The sequence below is a fragment of the Oncorhynchus mykiss genome, chromosome 20 (assembly GCF_057628025.1).
Source record: "Oncorhynchus mykiss isolate SJ-2025 chromosome 20, ASM5762802v1, whole genome shotgun sequence".
NCBI classification, from domain to species: Eukaryota; Metazoa; Chordata; class Actinopteri; order Salmoniformes; family Salmonidae; genus Oncorhynchus; species Oncorhynchus mykiss.
In genome coordinates this window covers 27,074,408-27,098,173 of record NC_143041.1, presented here as the reverse complement: position 1 = coordinate 27,098,173, position 23,766 = coordinate 27,074,408, and the positions used below count along the sequence as shown (strand labels likewise).

The window sequence follows — 23,766 nt, the reverse complement described above, 5'->3', positions numbered from 1 at the left end:
AGAGGAAACCTTAGCCCTTTGTCTAAACATCTTTATTGTAGTAGAGATCCAGTTTCAGGAGTCCTTTACTCCACTTGTTTTCTTTACTCATTTACTTCCTTGTTGCTTTTATCAGCAGCAGCTGGGCTGGGTTTCGAGTACTTTGATTTCCTCCAATACTTACTGCATTCTACCTGATGAAAGAATATGTAATACCACAGATGAAATTACTGCCGACTACGATCATCAGCATCTTGTAGTCTAGCTACACTGCTCTGGCTGTAGGCTGCTGACGTGAGAAAGTTGACCTGAGAGAAACTGATCTGCATTTTCACCATTGTCTCCTGAAGAGGGAGAAGGTTTGTTTATACAGCATGCTGGTCACACACAGACCTCCAGCTGACCACTGACTGCACCTGTCCAGCCCTGTTATAGCAGGAAGAGGTTCATTTGTGTGTCATGGCTGGGCAGGCTGGCTCCATAGGGTGTGTGGCCAAGGAGGGCTAGCAGACAGACAGGTGGCTCCATAGGGTATAGCCCCTTTTACAGCCCTGGGTGGGGACAGGGGGTAACCCCTACCCCACAGTCCACACAGACACATTGACCACAGTAAGCCCCAAACAGAGGGCTTTAAACAACACTTCACATAGACAAATCTAGAGATTTTTTAATGATCCTTTTTACATTTAAATGGCATAACACCATATTTCTAAACAAATGGTTATTTATTGGAAGATACCTATATATTCTTGAATTAGCCTACATAGTAATTTAAAAAGCTATTAAATCACATTATTATTTGTGATTTATCTCAGTGTGCCAGTTATTCGTGTTATTTTCAGAATCATGACTGAAAATGTAAAGGAGGGAATTTGACCAACAGGGCGTGGATTCACACCCAGAAGGAAAGGGGTGTGTCTGTAGTCTGGTGATGGGGGCCAGAGGGCTTCGCGCGAGCCAAGGGAGAGGAGCAGGGAGCAAGAGGGGACAAACTCCGTTTCTCTGAGCACTGTGCATTTTGGACAAGTTGACATTGACACAGTTAGGCCTACAAATATTTATTTAAACTAGAGTTATGTGTTATGAAGTGGATGATCAAACATATTCATGGAATTTTTTTAAGTGCGTAATGGCACGACTTCATCAAGAACGATGTTTTTATGGGTAACTTTATAAAGAAAGACCAGGCCTAATCTTTATTTTAAAACGCATTGAACTTATCTAATTTAAAAAGGCATGTTTTCTGCGTGTTACCCTCCAGCTCAGTATAGCGACTCATGGGATGTAGCAAATGGAGAGCTGTGTTCAACTTTGGACACCTGAAGGCGCAGTCCAAACTTTCCGTCTTCCTTACCATGATCATCATTTTCACTTACTTATTTTACTGTCTCTCTGGGTACTGCGAATCCTTACCTAGACCTGTATACGACCAACAGACAACTTTTATCAACAAAATCTTAGGCCTAAATGATGAACTGAAGCAACAAAAGCTCGACCCGCACAAGAACAGTTCTCCCGGCTCGGTTGTTCGCGAACTCCCCGGCTTTGACAGTGTTGACTCACTCATGCAGGGCAGTGATAACGAACTGCGACCGGATAACAACATCTCTATAGCCAATAACTTCGGTAGTAAAACTTTTCCTCAGGCAATCATCATCGGAGTAAAGAAAGGAGGCACGCGCGCGCTTCTGGAGTTTCTGCGCATTCACCCGGATGTCAGAGCTGTGGGCGCCGAACCCCACTTCTTCGACAGGTTCTATGATAACGGATTGGAATGGTACAGGTAAGGGAGAGTAAGGGCTGTTTTGAATTTGAATTAAATCTGTTTCTTCTTGTATGCTTTAATTTACAGTAGCAGTGAAAACATATTGAACATGGCCAAAAAATGGAAAGAGATACGATTTTCTATAATAAATAGCCTAATATTTCACTTGAATCAGTCTATGCAGATTACCTGATACCCAGGTAAAATCATGTTATTGCACTGTGACATAGGTGCTTGGTAAATCACAAGTCATAATTTAGTCATAATTCACCCCAAAATATTGTGTGAAACTGCCTGTCATCACAGCCACCAAAAGAGAACAATATTCTGTGGATTTACTGTATATCAGGTGTATATTTTGGTGCCTTATTTTTGCAATTGATCAACTCTCCTGAACAGGCTCCTTCCTATCTTCCCCTGCTTACTTCAGTGTCACTTCATTAATATCCCCTAACGCCAAATAAGGATCCTCTCTCAGAGCCCCTTGGTTCGACGGGGTATTCAGTCCCCTGCCAATAAAATGCTGTTTGTTGACGTGATGTGCTGCATTTCTAAGTGTTTGTCCCTGTGTGTGTCCCTGGGGAGCCCTCACATGTCACCCATATCACCTGGTTAGGAAGAAGGCAGGAGAAGAGGGAAGAAGAGGGAGAAATCAATACAGTCTGTTCATGAATATTGCAGACGTTGGGTACAAATGGAAACAGTATCAATGGAGGGATGAAAGTCTCCAAGCATACACCTATAATTTTTTTTTACTAAGGATTACACAGAAAAATGCCTATAATGATGTACAGTACTCTTCCTAAGCAAGTGTAACATACGTCTAATGCAAGTTACCTGACTGTACTGTTTTTCACTATAATTACTATATATTGAACAAAAATATAAAACACAACATGTAAAATGTTGGTCCCATGTTTCATGTTCCATACGCACAAAAAGCTTATTTCTCTCAAATTATGTGCACAACTTTGTTTACATCCCTGTTAGTGAGCATTTCTCCTTTGCCAAGAGAATCCATCCACCTGACAGGTGTGGCATATCAAGAAGCTGATTAAACAGCATAATCATTACACAGGTGCACCTTGTGCTGGGGACAATAAAAGGCCACTATAAAATGTGCAGTTTTGTCACAACACAATGCCACAGATATTTCAAGTTTTGAGAGATGTCCACCAGAGCTGCTGCCAGAGAATTGAATGTTAAGTTCTCTGCCATAAGCCGCCTCCAACGTTGTTTTAGAGAATTTGGCAGTACCTCACAACCGCAGACCACGTGCAATCCCGCCAGACCAGGACATCCACATCCTACTTCTTCACAAGTGTGATCGTCTAAGACCAGCCACCCAGATAGTTGATGCAACTGTAGGTTTGCACAACCAAAGAGTTTCTGCACAAACTATCAGAAGCCGTCTGAGGGAAGCTAATCTGCGAGCTCTTCGTCCTCACCTGGGTCTTGACCTGGTGAGAAGAAGCCGGAGAAGAAGGCAGACGTTTTACGTTCCCCCAACCGATTGTGTTTTTTTGTTCGTTTATTTGCGTTGTTTGTAACTCATTTTTTTAACTTAATTTGTACATAATGTTGCCGCTACCATCTCTTATGACTGAAAATAACTTCTGGACATCAGGACTGCGATTACTCACCACGGACTGGCAGAATCCTTTTTTTCCTTTAACGAGTCTAATGAGCCTGACGCAATTGATATACTGCTTTCTCGGGAACAGGCCCAGATCCCCATGATTTGCTTGAAGAGGAGGCAGAGAAAAATGGGTCGGCAGGCCTTCTGAGAATTTGTAGGCGATCGAATAAACCCCCACTTCCTTCCATTCTGCTAGCAAACGTGCAATCTTTAGACAATAAAATAGATGACCTACGCGGAAGATTAAACTACAGTACCAACGGGACATTCAAAACTGTAATATCTAATGCTTGACACTATCAACATACAGCTGGCTGGTTATACACTGCACCGGCAGGATAGAACAGTGGCGTCTGGTAAGACAAGGGGCTGCAGACTATGCATTTTTTAAAATAACAGCTGGTGCACGATATCTAAGGAAGACTCAAGCTATTGCTTGACTGATGTAGAGTATCTCATGACAAGCTGTTGACTACACTATCTACCTAGAGAGTTTTCATCTGTATTTTTCGTAGCTGTTTACATACCACCACAGTCAGAGGCTGGCACTAAGACAACATTGAATGAGCTGTATCATTAGCAAACAAGAAAACGTTCACCCAGAGGTGGCACTCCTAGTAGCCGGGGACTTACACTGTCACGGCTGTTGAAAGGAGCGGACCAAGGTGCAGCGTGGTTAGCGTACATGTTCTTTAATTAAGAAAAGACGCCGAACAAAACAATACACACTACAAAACAAAACCGTGAAGCTTAAGGCTAAGTGCCATAAAGAAAGTCAACTTCCCACAAAGACAGGTGGGAAAAAAGGCAGCCTAAGTATGGTTCCCAATCAGAGACAACGATAGACAGCTGTCCCTGATTGAGAACCATACCCGGCAAAACATAGAAATAGAAAATCATAGAAACGCAAAACATAGAATGCCCACCCCAACTTACGCCCTGACCAAAACAAAATAGAGGCATAAAGGGATCTCTAAGGTCAGGGTGTGACAGTACCCCCCCCAAAGGTGCGGACGCAAAACCTAAACCTAAACCCAGTCCGGGGTCTGGGTGGGCATCTATCCGCGGCGGCTGATCAGGTGCGGGACGCAGACCCCGCTCCACCTATGGCTCACCCCACTTTGGAGGCTTCGTGCCATGGATCATCACTGGAGTCTTCTTGCCATGGATCATCACTGGAGGCTTCGTGCCATGGATCATCACTGGAGGGAGGAGACGTATGGGCAGTCTGGTATGTTGAGCTGCCACAGGGCTCACCAGGCTGGGAAGACATACGAGAGGATTAGTTCTGGGCGCAGGCACAGGACTCACCAGGCTGGAGAGACATACAGGAGACCCTGTCCTTGGCAGAGGCACCGGATACACTGGGCCGTACGACTGTATTGGTGTGTTTGAACCAATCTAGTTTGTTGTTGATGTGGACACCAAGGAATTTGTAGCTCTCAACCTGCTCCACTACAGCCCTGTCGATGAGAATGGGGACGTGCTCGGTGCTCCTTTTCCTGTAGTCCACAATCATCTCCTTAGTCTTGGTTACATTGAGGGATAGGTTGTTATTCTGGCACCACCCAGACAGGTCTCTGACCTCCTCCCTATAGGCTGTCTCATCGTTGTCGGTGATGATGGTGTTGGAGTCGTGCCTGGCTATGCAGTCGTGGGTGAATAGTGAGTACAGGAGGGGACTGAGCACGCACCCCTGGGGAGCTCCAGTGTTGAGGATCAGCGTGGCAGATGTGTTGCTACCTACCCTCACCACCTGGGGGCGGCCTGTCAGGCGGCCTGTCAGAAGCGTTTCATATCGTGAGCTTCTGAGTGGCTAGGACAGGCACTCCCCATACTATTGTAGAGTACCTCATTTTTCCTGCTGTCGCGAATATGCCTGGGACAATCCTGGGGGAAAAGGCCCAAAAAACTATACAGACAATGCCTTCATCAAACATCACTGTTTCATGATGCATAAGTGACATGGCAGCAGATGTTTCGAAAGTGAATTATAGCCAGTGAATTATATGCATTACAGCTGGATGAGTCAACAGATTTGGCGGGCCTGGCACAGCTCATGGCATATGTCTGTTAAGTTTATGGGGGGTCAATTAAGGAAGACATCCACTTCTGCAAACCTCTGGAAACAAGGACAACATGAGAGGATATTTGTAAAGTACTGGACATCTTTGTGACATCAAATGGACTTTGGTGGTCAAGATGTGTTGGTATCTGTACTGATGGCGCAAAAGCCATGACAGGGAGACATAGTGGAGTGGTAATACTCTTGCTGCCAAGGGAATGCCTGACAGCTTGAAAGACGTTTTGGACACTACCTTGAAAATGGTTAACTTTGTTAAAGCAAGACCCCTGAACTCTTGGGTATTTTCTGCATTATGCAATGATATGGGCAGCGACCATGTAACGCTTTTACAACATAGAAGTTATCTGGTTATCAAGGGGCAAAGTATTGACACATTTTTTAAAAACTGAGAGACGAGCTTAAAGTTTTCTTAACTGACCATGATTTTCACTTGTCTGACTGCTTACATGATGACGAGTTTCTCACACGACTGGCCTATCTGGGTGATGTTTTTTCTCGCCTGAATGATCTGAATCTAGGATTACAGGGACTCTCAGCAACTAAGAAGTTGGAGCTCTATTCTGTCTGCATTAACAAGGACAACACACAGGTCTTTCCATCATTGTCTGATTTTTTTGTGTGTAAAGGAACAGATAATGTCACATGTGATATAGCGAAGCACCTTAGTGAGCTAGGTGCGCAATTACGCAGGTACTTTCCTGAAATGGCGACACAAAAAACTGGATTCGTTATCCCTTTCCTATCTGAACAAGAGAGCCTCATCGAAATTGCTAGAGGGGGTACACACCCGGAGGTTGATTGTTTGACGGGGTTCTGAACTATGAAAAGTTTGGGAACCACTGCTCTAGATCGACGTGTACGACAGCGTGTTCAAGTTCCCGCCAATATCCAGCAACTTCACACAGCCATTGAAGAGGAGTGGGACAACATTCCACAGGCCACAATCAACAGCCTGATTAACTCTACGCGAAGGAGATGTGTTGCGATGCATTGTTTTTGGATCCACGCCCCTACCTTTTTTAAATTAAGGTGTCTGTGACCAACAGATGCATATCTGTATTCCCAGTCATGTGAAGTCCATAGATTAGGGTTTAATGAATTTATTTCAATTGACTGATTTCCTTATATAAACTGTAACTCAGTAAAATCTTGGAAATTGTTGCATTTTGTGTTTATATTTTTATTCAGTGTAGTTTGTGAGGCCAGGCAGATGATTAGGTAGTAGCCTACATTGTGGCACTACAACAGTTACTGGCTACAGCCTTTGATGGTGTTGAGAGACCAGTGACCTTCTAACACATCTTTTAACACCGTCACAGTCCATGTAATGCTTTGTTGCAGCTGCACAGCAGCTCTCTAGTCTCTCTCATGTCTCACAAGTGTGGTTTTAGTCTTTCCTAATCTGACGACAGGCATTGTCAACACTGTGTGGATTGGCCTGCTGTAATGACAGGTCAGGCATTAGCTCAGTCAGCTCAACAGAGATGACATCACGTTATGGAGTACCAGCTTGTCAGTGTAGGGTGAAGTTGCCCCAAGCCAAGGCTCTGATCTAAAGTCCGTATTGGGTATTTTCCGCTAATGGTAAAGGTTGGGATTTGGGGAGGGAAAGCTGATCCTAGATCTGTGCCTAAGGGTGTGATGGTTTATTGGTTCTTATCTAAGTCGAAGTATGTAGTGCTGTGTTGGAGTAATGAGACTAATGTCAAAGCACCCAGATCAGTCAGTCTAATCCCTTATCATTACCAGCTCCGCCCTCTCACCTCCCTCCACTCTTCTCTCCTTTGTGTGAAAGGCCTTGTATCATAATTGATGGGGTCTTTGATTTTAACCAAGGTATTACACAAGGGATTGTGATGTCTTGTATAATAACTTGTGTAACTACACAGTAACTATACTAGTAACTGATAGGAAACAGAATCGGACCTTTCAAGGCAATTCAATCACTGTTTTATGTGTGCGGCTGACCAATAACATTCTGGTTACCAAATCAGTTACAGAGTAACTCTGTGGCATAAGGGCAATTTTATAAAGTGTTGCTATTCACATTGACATAGAATTAAGTAAAAACCCATTGGATGTACATTCATATCTGGACTGGAACCACTCCAGGCACCATTTAAGACAGCAGCATAAAGCATTTAGACTGGACATTGAAAGTATCACTTAAACATCATGTAATTTGACAGAGCTCTTAATTTCAAAGTGTATTGTTACACTGCTTTGAGTTTGGAAAGGAACACTGTCCTCTGTCTTCAGTTAGTTACCAAATAAAACACATGGACATGTTAAAAAGAAGCATTTGGAAAATTGTTTTAGAAGAAATGCTTATATGTGGAAAAAACTTGGCCTCTCGATGCATTTGGAAATGGTTATGTGGCTTTGTGGGAGAGAACATGTTTAAAGGGTTTAGCTCTTTCTACTCTTTCTCTCTCTGTGTGTGTGTGTGTGTGTGCTTGTGTGTGTGTGTGTGTGTGTGTGTGTGTTTCCATTGCATGTGTGCAAGTAGCCTAAGCGTTTGAGATCCAACCCAGTCAAGTGTCACATCTCCCTCTCCCCATTCTCCTCTGCGATCCACCATTAAACCACACCTTTTCATGACACCATGAATATCCATTAGACATACTGTAGATGTCATTTCCAATATTGATCTGTTAAACTAGAGTTTCCTATTGATTCAGCTGTTGGTACCTTTACCAGGGCACTGCAGGGGAGGTTCCTTAACTGCTGAATATTCAATCTTGTTGACAAGGTGTCCGTTGATCCTTCAACCACCGACATTTATACCCTATACATACTGTGAAGACTTTGAAACGTGTGGGGATTGGGGGGACAAGGTTCTTCAGAAGTATATTTTCTTGCATAATTCAGTGTAGCATTGGTCACAGTATGCAGACAGGAATGTCCAGCTCTTATTTCTTAACTGCCTTTTTTAAAAATCAATCACAAGGGATTCTTCCACTGCCGAATTCCCAGGCACATTTTTAAGGTTTTGAAATAGTGTTAGAGACAGAGAGAGAGAGTTCTTTGGCCCAACGAAAAGATTTTGGGAGGGCCTTTCATGGTCAAAGTGTCTCTGAAATAAATCAAATATATAGAATTGGACTGAACAAAGGAGACTTTGTTTCCCTGACAAGGTCCACTGGTCGGCTAGTCTGTGTCATTATTTCAGGCTATGGCGGTGTACATGCATGGCATGCTTTCAAGGCACCAAAGGAATGTCTTCAAGACTGATGTCAATATGCAAAAAGAAATGGGGGAAATATAACTGAATAATCAAACATGATTTGATAAATTGGGTTGGGATGGGTATGGATTTTCAATCTGGAGAAAAACCTAATCGCCCAACTCCATATTTTGACAGCTCGTCATTGGACGATCTTTCACCTTCCGTATGTTATGCCCTATCCAGTCAGATGATAGTTAATGAAATAAAGGGACATGCATAGGAGATGTGAAAATGATAACAATATGAGTATTTAGTATTGGACGAATGAAAAAAGTTCATTGGACTTCCTTTCCAACCCTCTTAGTGTGATAGAACAAGACTAGCAGACTAGCCTATTCCAAATCAATGTCCTCAATAGCCAGATGCCTAACCTAATTAGGTCTAAATACATGATTAGCTAACTGATCATTTGCTCAGTGAATAGAACTACATGGCAATGTATTAGTTCAAAGGGACTTAGTTAAAACGGTGCTCCCTATACAGTTGACCAATTACGGCAGCATTCACACATACTGTATATTAATATTGTTGTGGAGATTTCTAAGCTCAGTGTGACAAAAAGGTATGTTTCTTTTTTAACTAGCAGATGTAGGCTACTTGGATGCTCATTTACTATAATAATGTAAGACTAACCCAGGGATGTTTTCACTAGCCTACCTTCTTTCCCCTCATTATAAACTAATCCATTTTAACCAGATAGAGCAACAGAACTATGACAGTATTGATCCAGTAGCCTGGGTTCCTGTCAGGTCTCTAACACGACTCCCAGGTTACAGTGACTGATTAGGGTTTATGTTTGGTGGAGTGTAAAAAATGATCCCCCACTCCGTCCCTCCCGACCTCATCCTCCCATGTCCCTGTCACAGCAAGATGGATGTCACAGCTATAACAACCTCACATAGCACTACACCTCTTTGGAATCATAATACACACCCAGTCAGCGCCGAAAACCAGAGGGAAATGTCTTCTGTTTTCTGTAAAGCTGTGATTATAAATTTGTGGACTAATGACATTTTAGTTATCAGAGACTGTAGTAGGCCTAGTCATTGTAGCGACTGTAGGATAGTGATACAAGTGTGACAGTCGAAAAGGGCAGCTTTGTTTTTGCACCTACACCAGAGTTGCTCTGTTTAGTTACACTTCAAACTGTCTAAACTTATCTTAACCAGGGCCCAGTCCCAATCAGAGTCTGCTTATTTGCTCTAGTCTATCAACAAGGGCAGTTATTGGATTATAATTCATCCAGGAGCTGTCTGGCACATCATTTTACCCATGACCCTTTAGGTTGAGCCTCTACCCACATCACCCAGCATACCATCTTCTGTTTTAGCCTGTCTGGAGAGGCTGGTAAATCATTGACAGCTCAGTGTGTATTGTTGTCTCAGCCGTGGCCTCTGCCTTCTGCCCTGCCTGACCATCTCTGTTTAATAACTGACTGACCGACTGACCGTCTGGCTGGGTGGGTGAGAGGGTAAGGAGGGCAGAAGGGTGAGGGTGAAGTGGAGAGAGCGTGAGAGTAGCGAGTAGACTCGCTATAGGAATCATAGGAACCCACCTTTCTTTGTTATGAAAAGCAGATAAGGAAACATTTTATGGGTTGTCTTTAATAATGTAACACAAATTGGTTTCCTGGACAATAGTTATGTTTAATTGTGAGGAAATGTGACTGATTAAAATGAGAACTCTGTCTGAAGGAGAACTCTGTCCTTTTCAAAAAACCAAATAAATGCTTTCTCATATGCCGACTCTCTCTCTCTCTCTCTCTCTCTCTCTCTCTCTCTCTCTCTCTCTCTCTCTCTCTCTGTTGTGCTGTGTGTTTTAGAGACTCTCTTTCTCTCTGTTGTACTGTGTGTTTTAGAGACTCTCTCTCTCTCTCTGTTGTGCTGTGTGTTTTAGAGACTCTCTCTGTTGTGCTGTGTATTTTAGAGACTCTCTCTCTCTCTCTGTTGTGCTGTGTATTTTAGAGACTCTCTCTCTCTCTGTTGTGCTGTGTATTTTAGAGACTATCTTTCTCTTACACACAAAAACACACACACAATTTACTGGGCCAGGATTGGCCCCTTAATGACAAACACTATCTTTCCCAGCAGCTGCAGGCCCTGTGTTCTGCCAACTGTAATCCCATTCCTCAGTTAAAACAAGTCAAGGATGGGCTACAACCACAAGGAGTGGGACATTTAACAATTTAGGAAGTGGCATTCACTGCAGTCCAGTATTGAGTCTTCTCATTGGTCTAGAGTTGAGTAGACACCAGATGGCCAATGGTTGGAGTCCATTAGAGAGTTCTGAGGTGTACTTGTAATTTCAATTAATTTGGAAAAGGTAGGTAATTCATGGAAAAATGTGGGCGTTTTATTTTTCCCTCACCAATAGTTTTACGGTAGCAGACGCTGGGGAAAGAGTAATGCAGCATGATGTATAGCAGTGGAGGCTGCTGAGGGGAGGACGGCTCATTGAAATGGCTGGAACGGATCAAATGGAATGGCATCAAACACATGGAATGTGTTTGATGTATTTGATACCATTCCACCTATTCCGCTCCAGCCATTACCACGAGCCCGTCCTCCCCAATTAAGGTGCCACCAACCTCCTGCTATCCACCTCCATTGCCGACAGAGATGGCCGCCTCGCTTCGCGTTCTTCGGAAACTATGCAGCATTTCGTTTTTTTATGTATTATTTCTAACACTGTTACCCCTGGAAATCTGAAGTCTTATTACATACAGCCGGGAGGAACTATTGGATATAAGAGCAACGGCAACTTACCAACATTATGACCAGGAATACGACTTTCCTGAAGCGGATCCTCTGTTTGGACCACCACCCAGGACAATGGATTGGATCCCAGCAGGCGACCCAAAACAACAACGCCGCAGAAGGGGCAGATGGAGCGGTCTTCTGGTCAGGTTCCGTATACACCGCTCCCGAGTATACTACTTGCCAATGTCCAGTCTCTTGACAACGAAATCCGAGCAAGGGTTGCCTTCCAGAGAGACATCAGAGATTGCAACATTCTCTGCTTCACGGAAACATGGCTCACTCGGGATACGTTATCAGAGTCTGTACAGCCACCTGGTTTCTTCACGCATCGCGCCGACAGAAACAAACATCTCTCTGGTAAGAATTGCGGGGGTGTATGCCTTATGATTAACGAGTCGTGGTGTGATCATAACAACATACAGGAACTCAAGTCCTTTTGTTCACCTGACCTAGAATTCCGTACAATCAAATGCCGACCGCATTATCTACCAAGATAATTCTCTTCAATTATTATCACAGTCGTGTATATCCCCACCAAGCAGACACCTCGACGGCCCTGAAATAACTTCATTGGACTCTGTGTAAACTGGAAACCACATATCCCAAGGCTGCATTTATTGTAGCTGGGGATTTTAACAAGGCTAATCCGAAAACAAGGCTCCCTAATTTTTATCAGCACATCGAATGTGCGACCCGGGCTGGTAAAACCCTGGATCATTGTTACTCTAACTTCATCGACGCATACAAAGCCCTCTCTCGCCCTCCTTTCTGCAAATCTGACCACGACTCCATTTTGTTGCTCCCAGCCTATAGACAGAAACTAAAACAGGAAACGCCCGTGCTCAGGTCTGTTCAACTCTGGTCCGACCAATCTGATTCAACGCGTCAAGAATGCTTCGATCACGTGGACTGGGATATGTTCCGGATAGCATCGGACAATAACATTGATGTATACGCTGATTCGGTGAGCGAGGTTATTAGCAAGTGCATCAGTGATGTTGGACCCACGGCGACTATTAAAACCTTCCCCAACCAGAAACCGTGGGTTGATGGCAGCATTCACACAAAACTGAAAGCGCGAACTACTGCTTTTAATCAGGGCAAGGCGACCGGAAACATGACCGAATACAAACAGTGTAGCTATTCCCTCCGCAAGGCAATCAAACAAGCTAAGCGTCAGTATAGAGACAAAGTAGAGTCGCAATTCGACGTCTCAGACACGAGGGGTATGTGGCAGGGTCTACAGTCAATCACGGACTACAAAAAGAAAACCAGCCCCGTCGCGGTCCCCAATGTCTTGCTCCCAGACAAACTAAACAGCTTCTTTGCTCGCTTTGAGGAATATACAGTGCCACCGACACGGCCCGCTACCAAAACCTGCGGGCTCTCCTTCACCGCAGCCAACGTGAGAAAAACATTTGAACTTGCTAACTCTCGCAGGGCTGCTGGCCCAGACGGCATCCCTAGCCGCATCCTCAGAGCATGCGCAGACCAGCTGGCTGGTGTGTTTATGGACATATTCAATCAGTCCCTATCCCAGTCTGCTGTTCCCACATGCTTCAAGAGGGCCACTATTGTTCCTGTTCCCAAGAAAGCTAAGGTAACTGAGCTAAACTACTATCAATTCCGCCATCATGAAGTGCTTTGAGAGTCAAAGAACATATCACCTCCACCCTACCTGACACCCTAGACCCACTCCAATTTGCTTACCGCCCCAATAGCTGCACAGATGACGCAATCGCAATCACACTGCACATTGCCCTAACCCATCTGGACAAGAGGAATACCTGTGTAAGAACGTTGTTCATCGACTACTGCTCAGCATTTAACACCATAGTACCCTCAAAACTCGTCATTAAGATTGAGACCCTGGTTCTCGACCCTACCCTGTGCAACTGGGTCCTGGACTTTCTGACGGAATGCCCCCAGGTGGTGAGGGTAGGTAACAACCACTCCGCTGATCCTCAACACTGGGGCCCCACAAGGGTGTGTTCTCAGCCCTTTCCTGTACTCCCTGTTCACCCATGACTGCGCGGCCATGCACGCCTCCAACTCAATCATCAAGTTTACAGATGACACCACAGTTGTTGGCTTGCTTACCAACATTGACGAGACGGCCTACAGGGAGGAGGTGAGGGCCCTCGGAGTGTGGTGTCAGGAAAACCTCACACTCAACGTAAACAAAACAAAGGAGATGATCGTGGACTTCAGGAAACAGCAGAGGGAGCACCCCCTATCCACATCGACGGGACAGTAGTGAAGAAGGTGGAAAGTTAAGTTCCTTGGCGTACACATCACTGACAAACTGAATTGGTCCACCCACACAGACAGCGTGGTGAAGAAGGCACAACAGCAACAGTGTCTCTTCAACCTCAGGAGGCTGAAGAAATTTGGCTTGTCACCAAAAACACTCAAACTTTTACAGATGCACAATCGAGAGCATCCTTTCGGGCTGTTTCACCACCTGGTACGGCAACTGCCCCGCCCAGAACCGTAAGGCTCTCCAGAGGGTACTGAGAGACTGAAAAACAGCTTCTATCTCAAGGTCATCAGACTGTTAAACAGCCATCACTAACATTGAGGGGCTGCTGCCAACACACTGACTCAAATCTCTAGCCACTTAATAATTAAAAATTGGATGTAGTAAATATATCACTAGTCACTTTAAACAATGCCACTTTATATAATGTTTACATACCCATTACTCATCTCATATGTATAAACTGTACTTTATACCACCTACTGCATCTTGCCTATGCCGTTCGGCCATCATTCATTCCTTTACACTTGTGTGTATAAGGTAGTTGTTGTGAAATTGTTAGATTACTTGTTAGATATTACTGCATGTTCGGAACTAGAAACACAAGCATTTCGCTACACTCGCATTAACATCTGCTAACCATGTGTATGTGACAAAGAAAATGTGATTTGATTTGATGTATAGTATTAGATGATAATGTTTAACTTTGGTTCAAAAGGGCTTTTCTTTTATGAAGTGCACAGAAAAACACACTTCAACCTGGCTCAGAGAATCATTAGAAGCCCTTGTGAAATATTCATTTAGAACAAGAAGTATAGTACTGTTTTAAAGGTGGAGGTTCTCTTAAAAACGGGGTTTCTGTAGTTCTTTGTAAAGAATGACTACAGTGCAGTGCATGCTTTCACACTGAAACCCTCTAAGTAATTTAACCAATCTAATTATTACAGTAACTACACAACTACACAGGCTGAGGGAGGAAGGAGGAAGGAAGTGACCCTCCAGTTATCTGTCCATCTCTCTCTTCCTCTTCCTCTTGTCTGTTCATCTGTTTATCTCAGGGTGTGGGCCCCTGGCCCATGGTTGCCCACTGATAAAGTTGCACAGCTAACAGCTAACCCACTGTGGGCCAGGCAGGAACACAGGCTGATTTTCCCATTCGATAAGACGGAGGGGTGCAATTACAGCAAGGAACACACTTTTTTTCTGTCTTTCTCTCTCACACATAGTCTCCCGTCTCTTGCTCTCTCACCCTATTATCTCTCCAATTCTCTTTTTAATTCTGGAGTTGGAATGTCAGGCTTTATCCTGCAGTAGACAGTCTGGAGGCTTGAGCTGTTTCCCCCTTTCTCTGTCTCTCTCTGTCTCTCTCTCTCTGTCTGTCTGTCTGTCTGTCTGTCTGTCTGTCTGTCTGTCTGTCTGTCTGTCTCTCTCTCTCTCTGTCTCTCTCTCTCTGTCTCTCTCTCTCTGTCTCTCTCTCTTTCTGTCTCTGTCTCTCTCTCTCTCTGTCTATCTCTCTTTCTGTCTCTCTACACTGTCATCTCCCTCTCTCTTTCTGTCTCTCTCTACACTGTCATTATCTCTCCCGAGGAAACTGTGAGACCGCTTCCCACTGACTCTTCTCAAAGTTGCCTGCTGTAATAATCTCTGTATTAACTGTCATGTTCACTTTTCCCCCTCGTAGACACATTCTTTAGGTCTTTCTTACCGACCTACCTCACTGATGTAGGCCTGAACCTCCTCAACAAATAGAACTCTCACCACTCTCTGGCTGCTGTATGAAACCAGCGTGGGAGTGTAGTCCGACAGCCTTGGTGTGTACGTTACAACATTAGACTTTACTATGCTACTGTACTGCGCTTACACACACACACACACACACACACACACACACACACACACACACACACACACACACACACAGACACACAGACACACAGACACACACAGACACACACAGACACACAGACACACAGACACACACACACACACACACACACATTTTATTGGTCTCTTTGTTGTTTCCTGCTGACTTTGACTTCTAATTACTCTTCACTAACTCCTGAGGCCTCCATTTTCTTCTCCCAGGAATGACAAGCCTCTCTCTCTGCAGAGTAGCAGAGTACTGAGTTTAACGCAGGGGACAAAGAGTCAAAGGCATGTCTCAGCTCTCAGAGGCAACTTTCCCTGTGTTTAAGCCTCCAGATGACATTTAACTTGTAGTGACAGAAATGCAGTCCCCCAGTGATGGGAATTGGTTGACAAAATGTCTTCTCAACCTTCCTGCACTCTGTGTGTACTCATAATGTAACTTGCAATGTCCTATGGAAGTATCCCTGATAAAATAAGTAGAGAGAGGGAGAGAGAGATGCTGAGCTGAAGACATCTTGCGTTATAAGCATCCCCCGTGGGCCCGATGGTCTCACCCACTGAATCATAAGTGTCTGCCTCTGACCTTCAGGGTGGAAAGGACAAAGTCCTCTCCCAGAGGGGTCTGGCGGGGGTCACAGAGTAAAGTTACACAGAGTCAAGATAGATCACAGCATACAGGGTCTGAGTCCTGGGACCAACAGGGAAAACCCTTCCTACCCAACAACAAATCTGTATATCCTCTACTGCATTTCACACACGCGCTCATACTGGTACAAACATTTGCATGCGTGAGCATTCACACAGACACACACAGAGACAGACACAGACACACACACAGAGAACCTCAGCCTGTCCTGCTGGTAACAGTGCAGAGTGTTAGCTGCTCCTGCATAAGGGCATAAGGGTGTATGCGTGCATGCCCATATGTTTGTGTTTGTGTGTGTCCGTTGGGTGGGTGGGTGTGTCTAGGTGTGTTCTTCTGAGAGTGTGGCCAACTTTTAAATCAAAGCTCCTGTCCTATGTTTACAAACATGGGTTTTTACTGTATGACACACAGGGGAGAGCTAACACTGGGAAGGCAAATAAGAGTTAAAAGCCCAGGTTGGAGCACTTTGTGTGTGTGTGTGTGTGTGTGTGTGTGTGTGTGTGTGTGTGTGTGTGTGTGTGTGTGTGTGTGTGTGTGTGCGTGCGTGCAGCCATCCACACATACTTTGTGCTCCCTCAGATGTTGGAGATGCATGACGCCCCTACACACACACGCATGCTAATGCCCAGATGCTGCGTTTTACGAGCGAGCTCACCTACTTAGTACAAAAACGATCAAGTCAATATTTGTCAACATTAAAGTTTCCACAATTAGTGTGTAGCTTGTCTTTTCCCCTTGTTTTTGAGATGAAATTGACACACACTCAGGTTGGTGTACTTAGTTCAGTCTCTACAATACGGTCATAAACAGTAGCCTATCAACCTGAGGTATTTTACAACAGGGCCTAATAGAGCTGAGGGCCACCCAGACGGTGAGTACAGCAGGTCTATAGAGATAAACACACATCTGTGGACCCTCTGACCTGCATTCTTGCTCCAGATGCTAACAGTGCTACCGCTAGGCTAAGGTGTGATTAAAACAAACAGCAGATCACTTAGCTAGTCTCCGCTAACCTGGCTGCCGTTGGAAACCAAACAGAGAGCAACAACATTTGACAAAGAACCACAACAGCAGTTGAATTGATATACACTCTAGTACTGTATATGGGTCTCACTTTAATACTGTGAGATAAGTCTGGCTAGGTTAATGTGTGTCTCTCCCTCCCTCCCACTTGGGTTTGTGTTGTAGCCAGAGAGTTCCGTGATTACAGGACAATGTTTTTGGGATACCGGGTGGCGCGGTGGTCTAAGACACTGCATCTCAGTGCTAGAGGCTTCACTACAGACACTGGTTCGGTTCCAAGCTGTATCACCACCAGCTGTGTTTGGGATTCCCATAGGGCGGCACACAATTGGCCCAGCGTCATCCGGGTTTGGCCCAGGGTAGGCCATCATTGTAAATAAGAATTAGTTCTTAACTGACTTACCTAGTTAAATAAAGGTTAAATAAATAAAACATTTAAATAAATAATTTAAACATGATGGCAATGGAAGCCGGGACAGTCCAGCATGGATGCCATTAGCCTGTTTGGTCAGAATTAAACATTCAGTTGCTGTTGAGTACACACTACACAAACAGACTGTCACCTGCGTATGGCAGGCCAAAATAAGTATTGTAAAACATTACATTTTTTTACAAATAGAGAGAGCAAAAGAAGTATCAAATTAAATAAGTATAATTATTTAGTTGTAATGGGTTGTAGTGGTAGTTGTAAAGAAAAGGGTCTCCTTTATATCTTGAAATGAACAGAGTTATGAAGTGATGGAATTATAGCACAATGCTGTCCTATGTAACTGATCAGCCACCGTGGGGGTTGTTCAGAACAGAGGAAGACAGGAGAGAATGTGTAGAGATATGTCCCTCTAAAGCTGAATCCCAGTGGAGTTGTTGCTCTTGAAAGGAGGTTTTCTGTGTTACTATTTGATCTCTTACATTGTAATATTAATATCAACATGCTATAGGCCTAGTTGGGGTGAGCCAATGAAACGTTATCTACAGGATTTCCTTTTTCTCTTACTTAACCTTTTTTGAACCAGGAGATCCAATTGAGGTAGATCCTCTCTAAAAACCTAACAGATTCCGTTACTGTGGTATGAGTGTTGTCTGTATACCCGATCCTCATATCCACTCATACCCAGGCTGTAGTAAAAAAAAAAGAGGCGGTCTGTTGTAAAAACATAAGCCATGTTTTCAGGATTAGCTTCATGGCACATTCGTGGTGGGGATGTCAGATTTGGATCAGAGAGGAGTATGTTCCCCACACAGCTCAGGCCAGAGCCCTGCATTTAGAGACCAGAGACCAACCACGTTGATGACAGCTTTTGGAATGCGTCTCAAACGGCACCCTATTCCTTATAGAGTTCACAAATTCCGTTCAGAGCCCTGGTGCACCGTACTATAGTGAATAGGGTGCCGTTTGAGACCCAACCTCAGTCTCTACCACATGGCTATGCTACGGGGGGAACCATCCGTGGAAATTAAATGGGGGATTTTCTGAGGAGTTGGAACGTTCCTTCATGCTTGGATTTCTAAAACGTAAACCCGCCGTGAGATTTGAATCCCCTCATTTTAAATTAAATGAAGGTGGTCCTTTTCTGAGGAGAGTTGGAAGGATTCCTGTTTTGTGTCCTTAGGATTCTAAAATGGAACTTCTGGGATTCCACTTTAAATAGTGTTCCAACATTAGGTTCCAGCTGCTAAAGGACACGTTTTTAAAGGTTAAATAATGGTTAAATTAAATGAAAATAAAACAATTTGGAGACTATTAGCTGTCTTTCATCTCTTTAGCTCATCATCAGATTATTTACTGCTAATCTGGGTGCAGGTCTATTTCTCATTTGTTGGCTAAAGTAGAGTCAGACTGGTGCTGGTCTGTTGGGGAGTTTATTGCAGTGTCCGTGGTATACGATAGGCAGTGCATGGTATGATATACAGTGCATTCGGAAAGTATTCAGACCCCTTGACTTTTTCCACATTTTGTTACATTACAGCTTTATTCTTAAATGGATTATATAGTTGTTTCCCCCTCATCAATCTACACACAATACCCCACAACGGCAAAACAAAATCAAGTTTTTATACATTTTTGCAAATGTATTATAAACACAAAATATTCAGACCCTTTACTCAGTACTTTGTTGATTACAGCCTAGAGTCTTCTTGGCTACAAGCTTAACACACTTGTATTTGGTGAGTTTCTCCCATTCTTCTCAAACTCTGTCAGGTTGGATGGGGAGCCTCGCTGCACAGTTATTTTCAAGACTCCCCAGAGATGTTCGATCGGGTTCAAGTCCGGGCTCTGACTGGGCCACTCAAGGACATTCAGAGTCTTGTCCTGAAGCCACTTCTGCATTGTCTTGGCTGTGTGCTTAGGGTCATTGTCATGTTGGAAGGTGAACCTTCGCCCCAGTCTGCTCTAGAGCAGGTTTTCATCAAGGATCTCTCTGTACTTTGCTCCGTTCATCTTTCCCTCAATGATGACTTTCCAAATCATGTCCAATCAATTTAATTTACCACAGGTGGACTCCAGTCAAGTTGTAGACACATCTCAAGGATGATAAATGGAAACAGGATTCACCGGAGCTCAATTTTGAGTCTCATAACAAAGGGTCTGAATACTTATGTAAATCATTCTAAAAACCTGTTTTCGCTTTGTCATTATGGGGTATTGTGTGTAGATTGATGAGATTAAAAAAAAACATAACATAACAAAATGTGGGAAAAGTCAAGGGGTGTGAATACTTTCCGAATGCACCGTTATTTGTCCAGGCAGCCTGGGCTCAGCCCAGCTCTCAGCCTACCTCTCAGCCTAGCTCTCAGCCTAGCTCTCAGCCTACCTCTCAGCCTAGCTCTCAGCCTAGCTCTCAGCCTAGCTCTCAGCCCAGCTCTCAGCCTACCTCTCAGCCTACCTCTCAGCCTAGCTCTCAGCCTAGCTCTCAGCCTAGCTCTCAGCCTACCTCTCAGCCTAGCTCTCAGCCTAGCTCTCAGCCTACCTCTCAGCCTACCTCTCAGCCTAGCTCTCAGAGATGCTCTGACAGGCTTGTGAAGGAGGAGGAAGTCCTGTGGAAATGACTTTTCACTGGTTATTATGGTTTTGTGGTTTCCCTTAAGCACCCACTCATTGACTTCCTCTCCATCTGACATGCATTTCAGCGAGGCCAGCGTCTAATGTAGATGTTTATATTGATGTAATCACAGACCTAACCAACTAATTACAAAGCTAAATCAGAAGCCCTCAAGGCTGGGGAGCATCAAAGGGGACTGTTGGAACACTCCAATGACGCATGGAATATCCATATTCCATAAAATGTTGTAATATTAAACACGTGGAAACAGATCTGGTCGTGTTTATGACACACAAACCAGGTTCCAAAGGTCTTAAAGTTTGTTGCATTCCCAGAAGATGTTAGTATGTTAGTTTACCAAATGTTTGGGAACCACTAATCAAATCTTTCCTCTTCTCTCCTCTCCTCTCAGAAACTTGATGCCCCGGACGTTGGAAAGCCAGATCACCATGGAGAAGACACCAAGCTACTTCGTCACCAAGGAGGCTCCTCGGCGTCTCTTCGCCCTGAGTCGTCATACCAAGCTGATCGTGGTGGTCCGAGACCCCGTGACCCGGGCCGTGTCCGACTACACCCAGACGCTGTCCAAACAACCCGGCCTTCCGTCTTTCCAGAGCCTGACCTTCCGGAACTCCACCACGGGCCTCATCGACACCTCCTGGAGCGCCGTGCGCATCGGGATCTACGCCAAGCACCTGGAGAACTGGCTGCGCTACTTCCCCCTCTCGAAGTTCCTCTTCGTCAGCGGTGAGCGGCTGGTGACGGACCCGGCCGGGGAGATGGGCAGGGTGCAGGACTTCCTGGGGCTGAAGAGGTTGGTCACGGACAAACACTTCTACTTCAACCAGACCAAGGGTTTCCCCTGCCTGAAGAAGCCTGAGGGGAGCAGCAGGCCACGCTGTCTAGGGAAGTCTAAGGGAAGGCCTCATCCACAGATCTCTCCAGAGGTGCTGCTCAGGCTCAGGGAGTTCTATAGGCCATTCAACATGAAGTTTTACCAAATGACAGGCCATGACTTTGGCTGGGACTAATGGAAATGGGATGGGATAGAGCATAGACATGTGTCTCCAGAGGATCTACAGGCCTTGTAATGGCCACTTAACCTGAGGTTTTGCCAAATGACAGGTCCTCGTGACTTCGGCTGGGACTGGTGGAAACAGACAGACTAGTATATTTTGGTTTTTAAAGAGAGGGTTTAAATCTCCTTGTATAAACAGATGTGATTTTCCCAGTATGATTGTTGTGTCGCTGCAATGTAATAAAAAATAAATATTCTGACAAAACTGCTCCACGAGCCTGCCAAATATTCATCCCAAATATGCTAATACTATTTCAATAAACTAGACTACAATAAGCCAAGTGCATTTCTAAAATAATTGTATTAATGATAATTTTTACTGTTATCCCATTCTCATGTTTGAAAATGCAATCGCAAAGATGTTTAGGGGACATTATTTTTAACAATGCAGAAGACTATTGCTGGTATAAATGCTGGACTATGTACTATTTTTTTGTTAACAAAATATATTACTGATTTACTCTGTGTGCTGTAAAATTGCTATTATTTATGTTGCAAGTGTTATACTATTGAGAATTGTGGTATATGCTATATCTGTATCCCTTTCTTCATTGTTTGTTTCATACCAAACTCATAAACTGTACCCCTCCTTGACTGTACATTTCTGGAAGCATAATTTATTAAAATGACAATGTTTGAGATGTTTTATCTACTACTTTTGTATTTGTAGATGCTGATATTACTAAAGCCTTTATTCTGAAATGGACATCCTTCCATCATCATATACATCAACGTTTCAGTATGAAATATCCACACCACATGATACACTGTTCAGTCACACCAGACCACAGAGAGAGAAGGCAGATGGGGTGGTGTGTGTAGGGGGTGGTCATACGACCCTGTAGGTGGTGGTCATACGACCCTGTAGGTGGTGGTCATACGACCCTGTAGGGGGTCATACGACCCTGTAGGTGGTGGTCATACGACCCTGTAGGGGGTCATACGACCCTTTAGGTGGTCATACGACCCTGTAGGTGGTGGTCATACGGCCCTGTAGGGGGTCATACGACCCTGTAGGTGGTGGTCATATGGCCCTGTAGGTGGTGGTCATACGACCCTGTAGGTGGTGGTCATACGACCCTGTAGGTGGTGGTCATACGGCCCTGTAGGTGGTGGTCATACAACCCTGTAGGTGGTGGTCATACGGCCCTGTAGGTGGTGGTCATACGGCCCTGTAGGGGGTGGTCATACGGCCCTGTAGGTGGTGGTCATACGGCCCTGTAGGTGGTGGTCATACGGCCCTGTAGGGGGTGGTCATACGGCCCTGTAGGTGGTGGTCATACGGCCCTGTAGGGGGTGGTCATACGGCCCTGTATGTGGTGGTCATACGACCCTGTATGTGGTGGTCATACAACCCTGTAGGTGGTGGTCATACGACCCTGTAGGTGGTGGTCATACGACCCTGTAGGTGGTGGTCATACGACCCTGTAGGTGGTGGTCATACGACCCTGTAGGTGGTGGTCATACGACCCTGTAGGTGGTGGTCATACGGCCCTGTAGGTGGTGGTCATACGGCCCTGTAGGGGGTGGTCATACGGCCCTGTAGGGGGTGGTTATACGGCCCTGTAGGTGGTGGTCATACGGCCCTGTAGGTGGTGGTCATACGGCCCTGTAGGTGGTGGTCATACGGCCCTGTAGGTGGTGGTCATACGGCCCTGTAGGTGGTGGTCATACGGCCCTGTAGGGGGTGGTCATACGACCCTGTAGGGGGTGGTCATACGGCCCTGTAGGTGGTGGTCATACGGCCCTGTAGCCTCCAGGGCAAAATTTGAAGTTAACACAGCAAGGAAGCTTTCTGATGTGTAAGCAATCAATTGGCTGGGGTCATTGGAGACCTTTGGGATGGCAATCTTTGACCCCTGACACTCTGTTGACCTGTATGCCTCGCCTCCATAAACTGCTGACCACCCCAGTGCTACGGCGTTGGCCAGTGGAGCCGCCCAGGCCCAGCCATACTCCCTGGGTGCTCCCCAATATAGTGCACTATATGGGCTCTGGCCAAAAGTAGTGCACTGTATAGGGGATAGGATGCCATTTGGGATATACTCCTTATTTTAGAGGATCCATTAATATTGCCAGCTCAACCTCCAGGACCCGGGCTGAAGGGAGCTGAATCAATAACTGCCTGTTTAGTTTATGGACTATGGAATATGTGCTTATACGTACCATGTCCCCTTGTCACGGTGATTTAGGCCAGGGTCGGACACAGGACGCCATCACACATTTGTAAAGTATTATTTAACGAGTGATCTATCGCTCATACACATCTAATCGATGTAGGGCCTAAGTAGAAATGTATGGGTATGATTTTGTCCCGTGATTTGGAGCCTTATCTCTACTGGCCTGCATACGAATATACTTACTGACTGTTTGTGGTTTATACTTCATTCAT

At 44.9% G+C, this 23,766-nt stretch overlaps 1 protein-coding gene across 1 annotated transcript; it reads left to right on the top strand.

The window, feature by feature from the left end:
* Window positions 1-911: 911 nt before the first annotated feature.
* LOC110499179 (heparan sulfate glucosamine 3-O-sulfotransferase 6) lies at window positions 912-22,015 on the top strand. Its single transcript, XM_021576138.3, has 2 exons — window positions 912-1,762; window positions 20,709-22,015. Exons 1-2 carry the CDS (start codon window positions 1,257-1,259, stop codon window positions 21,325-21,327), a joined length of 1,125 nt encoding a protein of 374 aa, XP_021431813.3. The 5' UTR covers window positions 912-1,256; the 3' UTR covers window positions 21,328-22,015.
* Window positions 22,016-23,766: the final 1,751 nt, after the last annotated feature.

Bases quoted from the DNA above. Each gene is read 5' to 3' on its own strand.
- LOC110499179 (XM_021576138.3), top strand. From the start codon at position 1,257: ATGGGATGTAGCAAATGGAGAGCTGTGTTCAACTTTGGACACCTGAAG. The intron at 1,763-20,708 runs GTAAGGGAGAGT...CTCTCCTCTCAG, and splicing joins AACGGATTGGAATGGTACAG to AAACTTGATGCCCCGGACGT.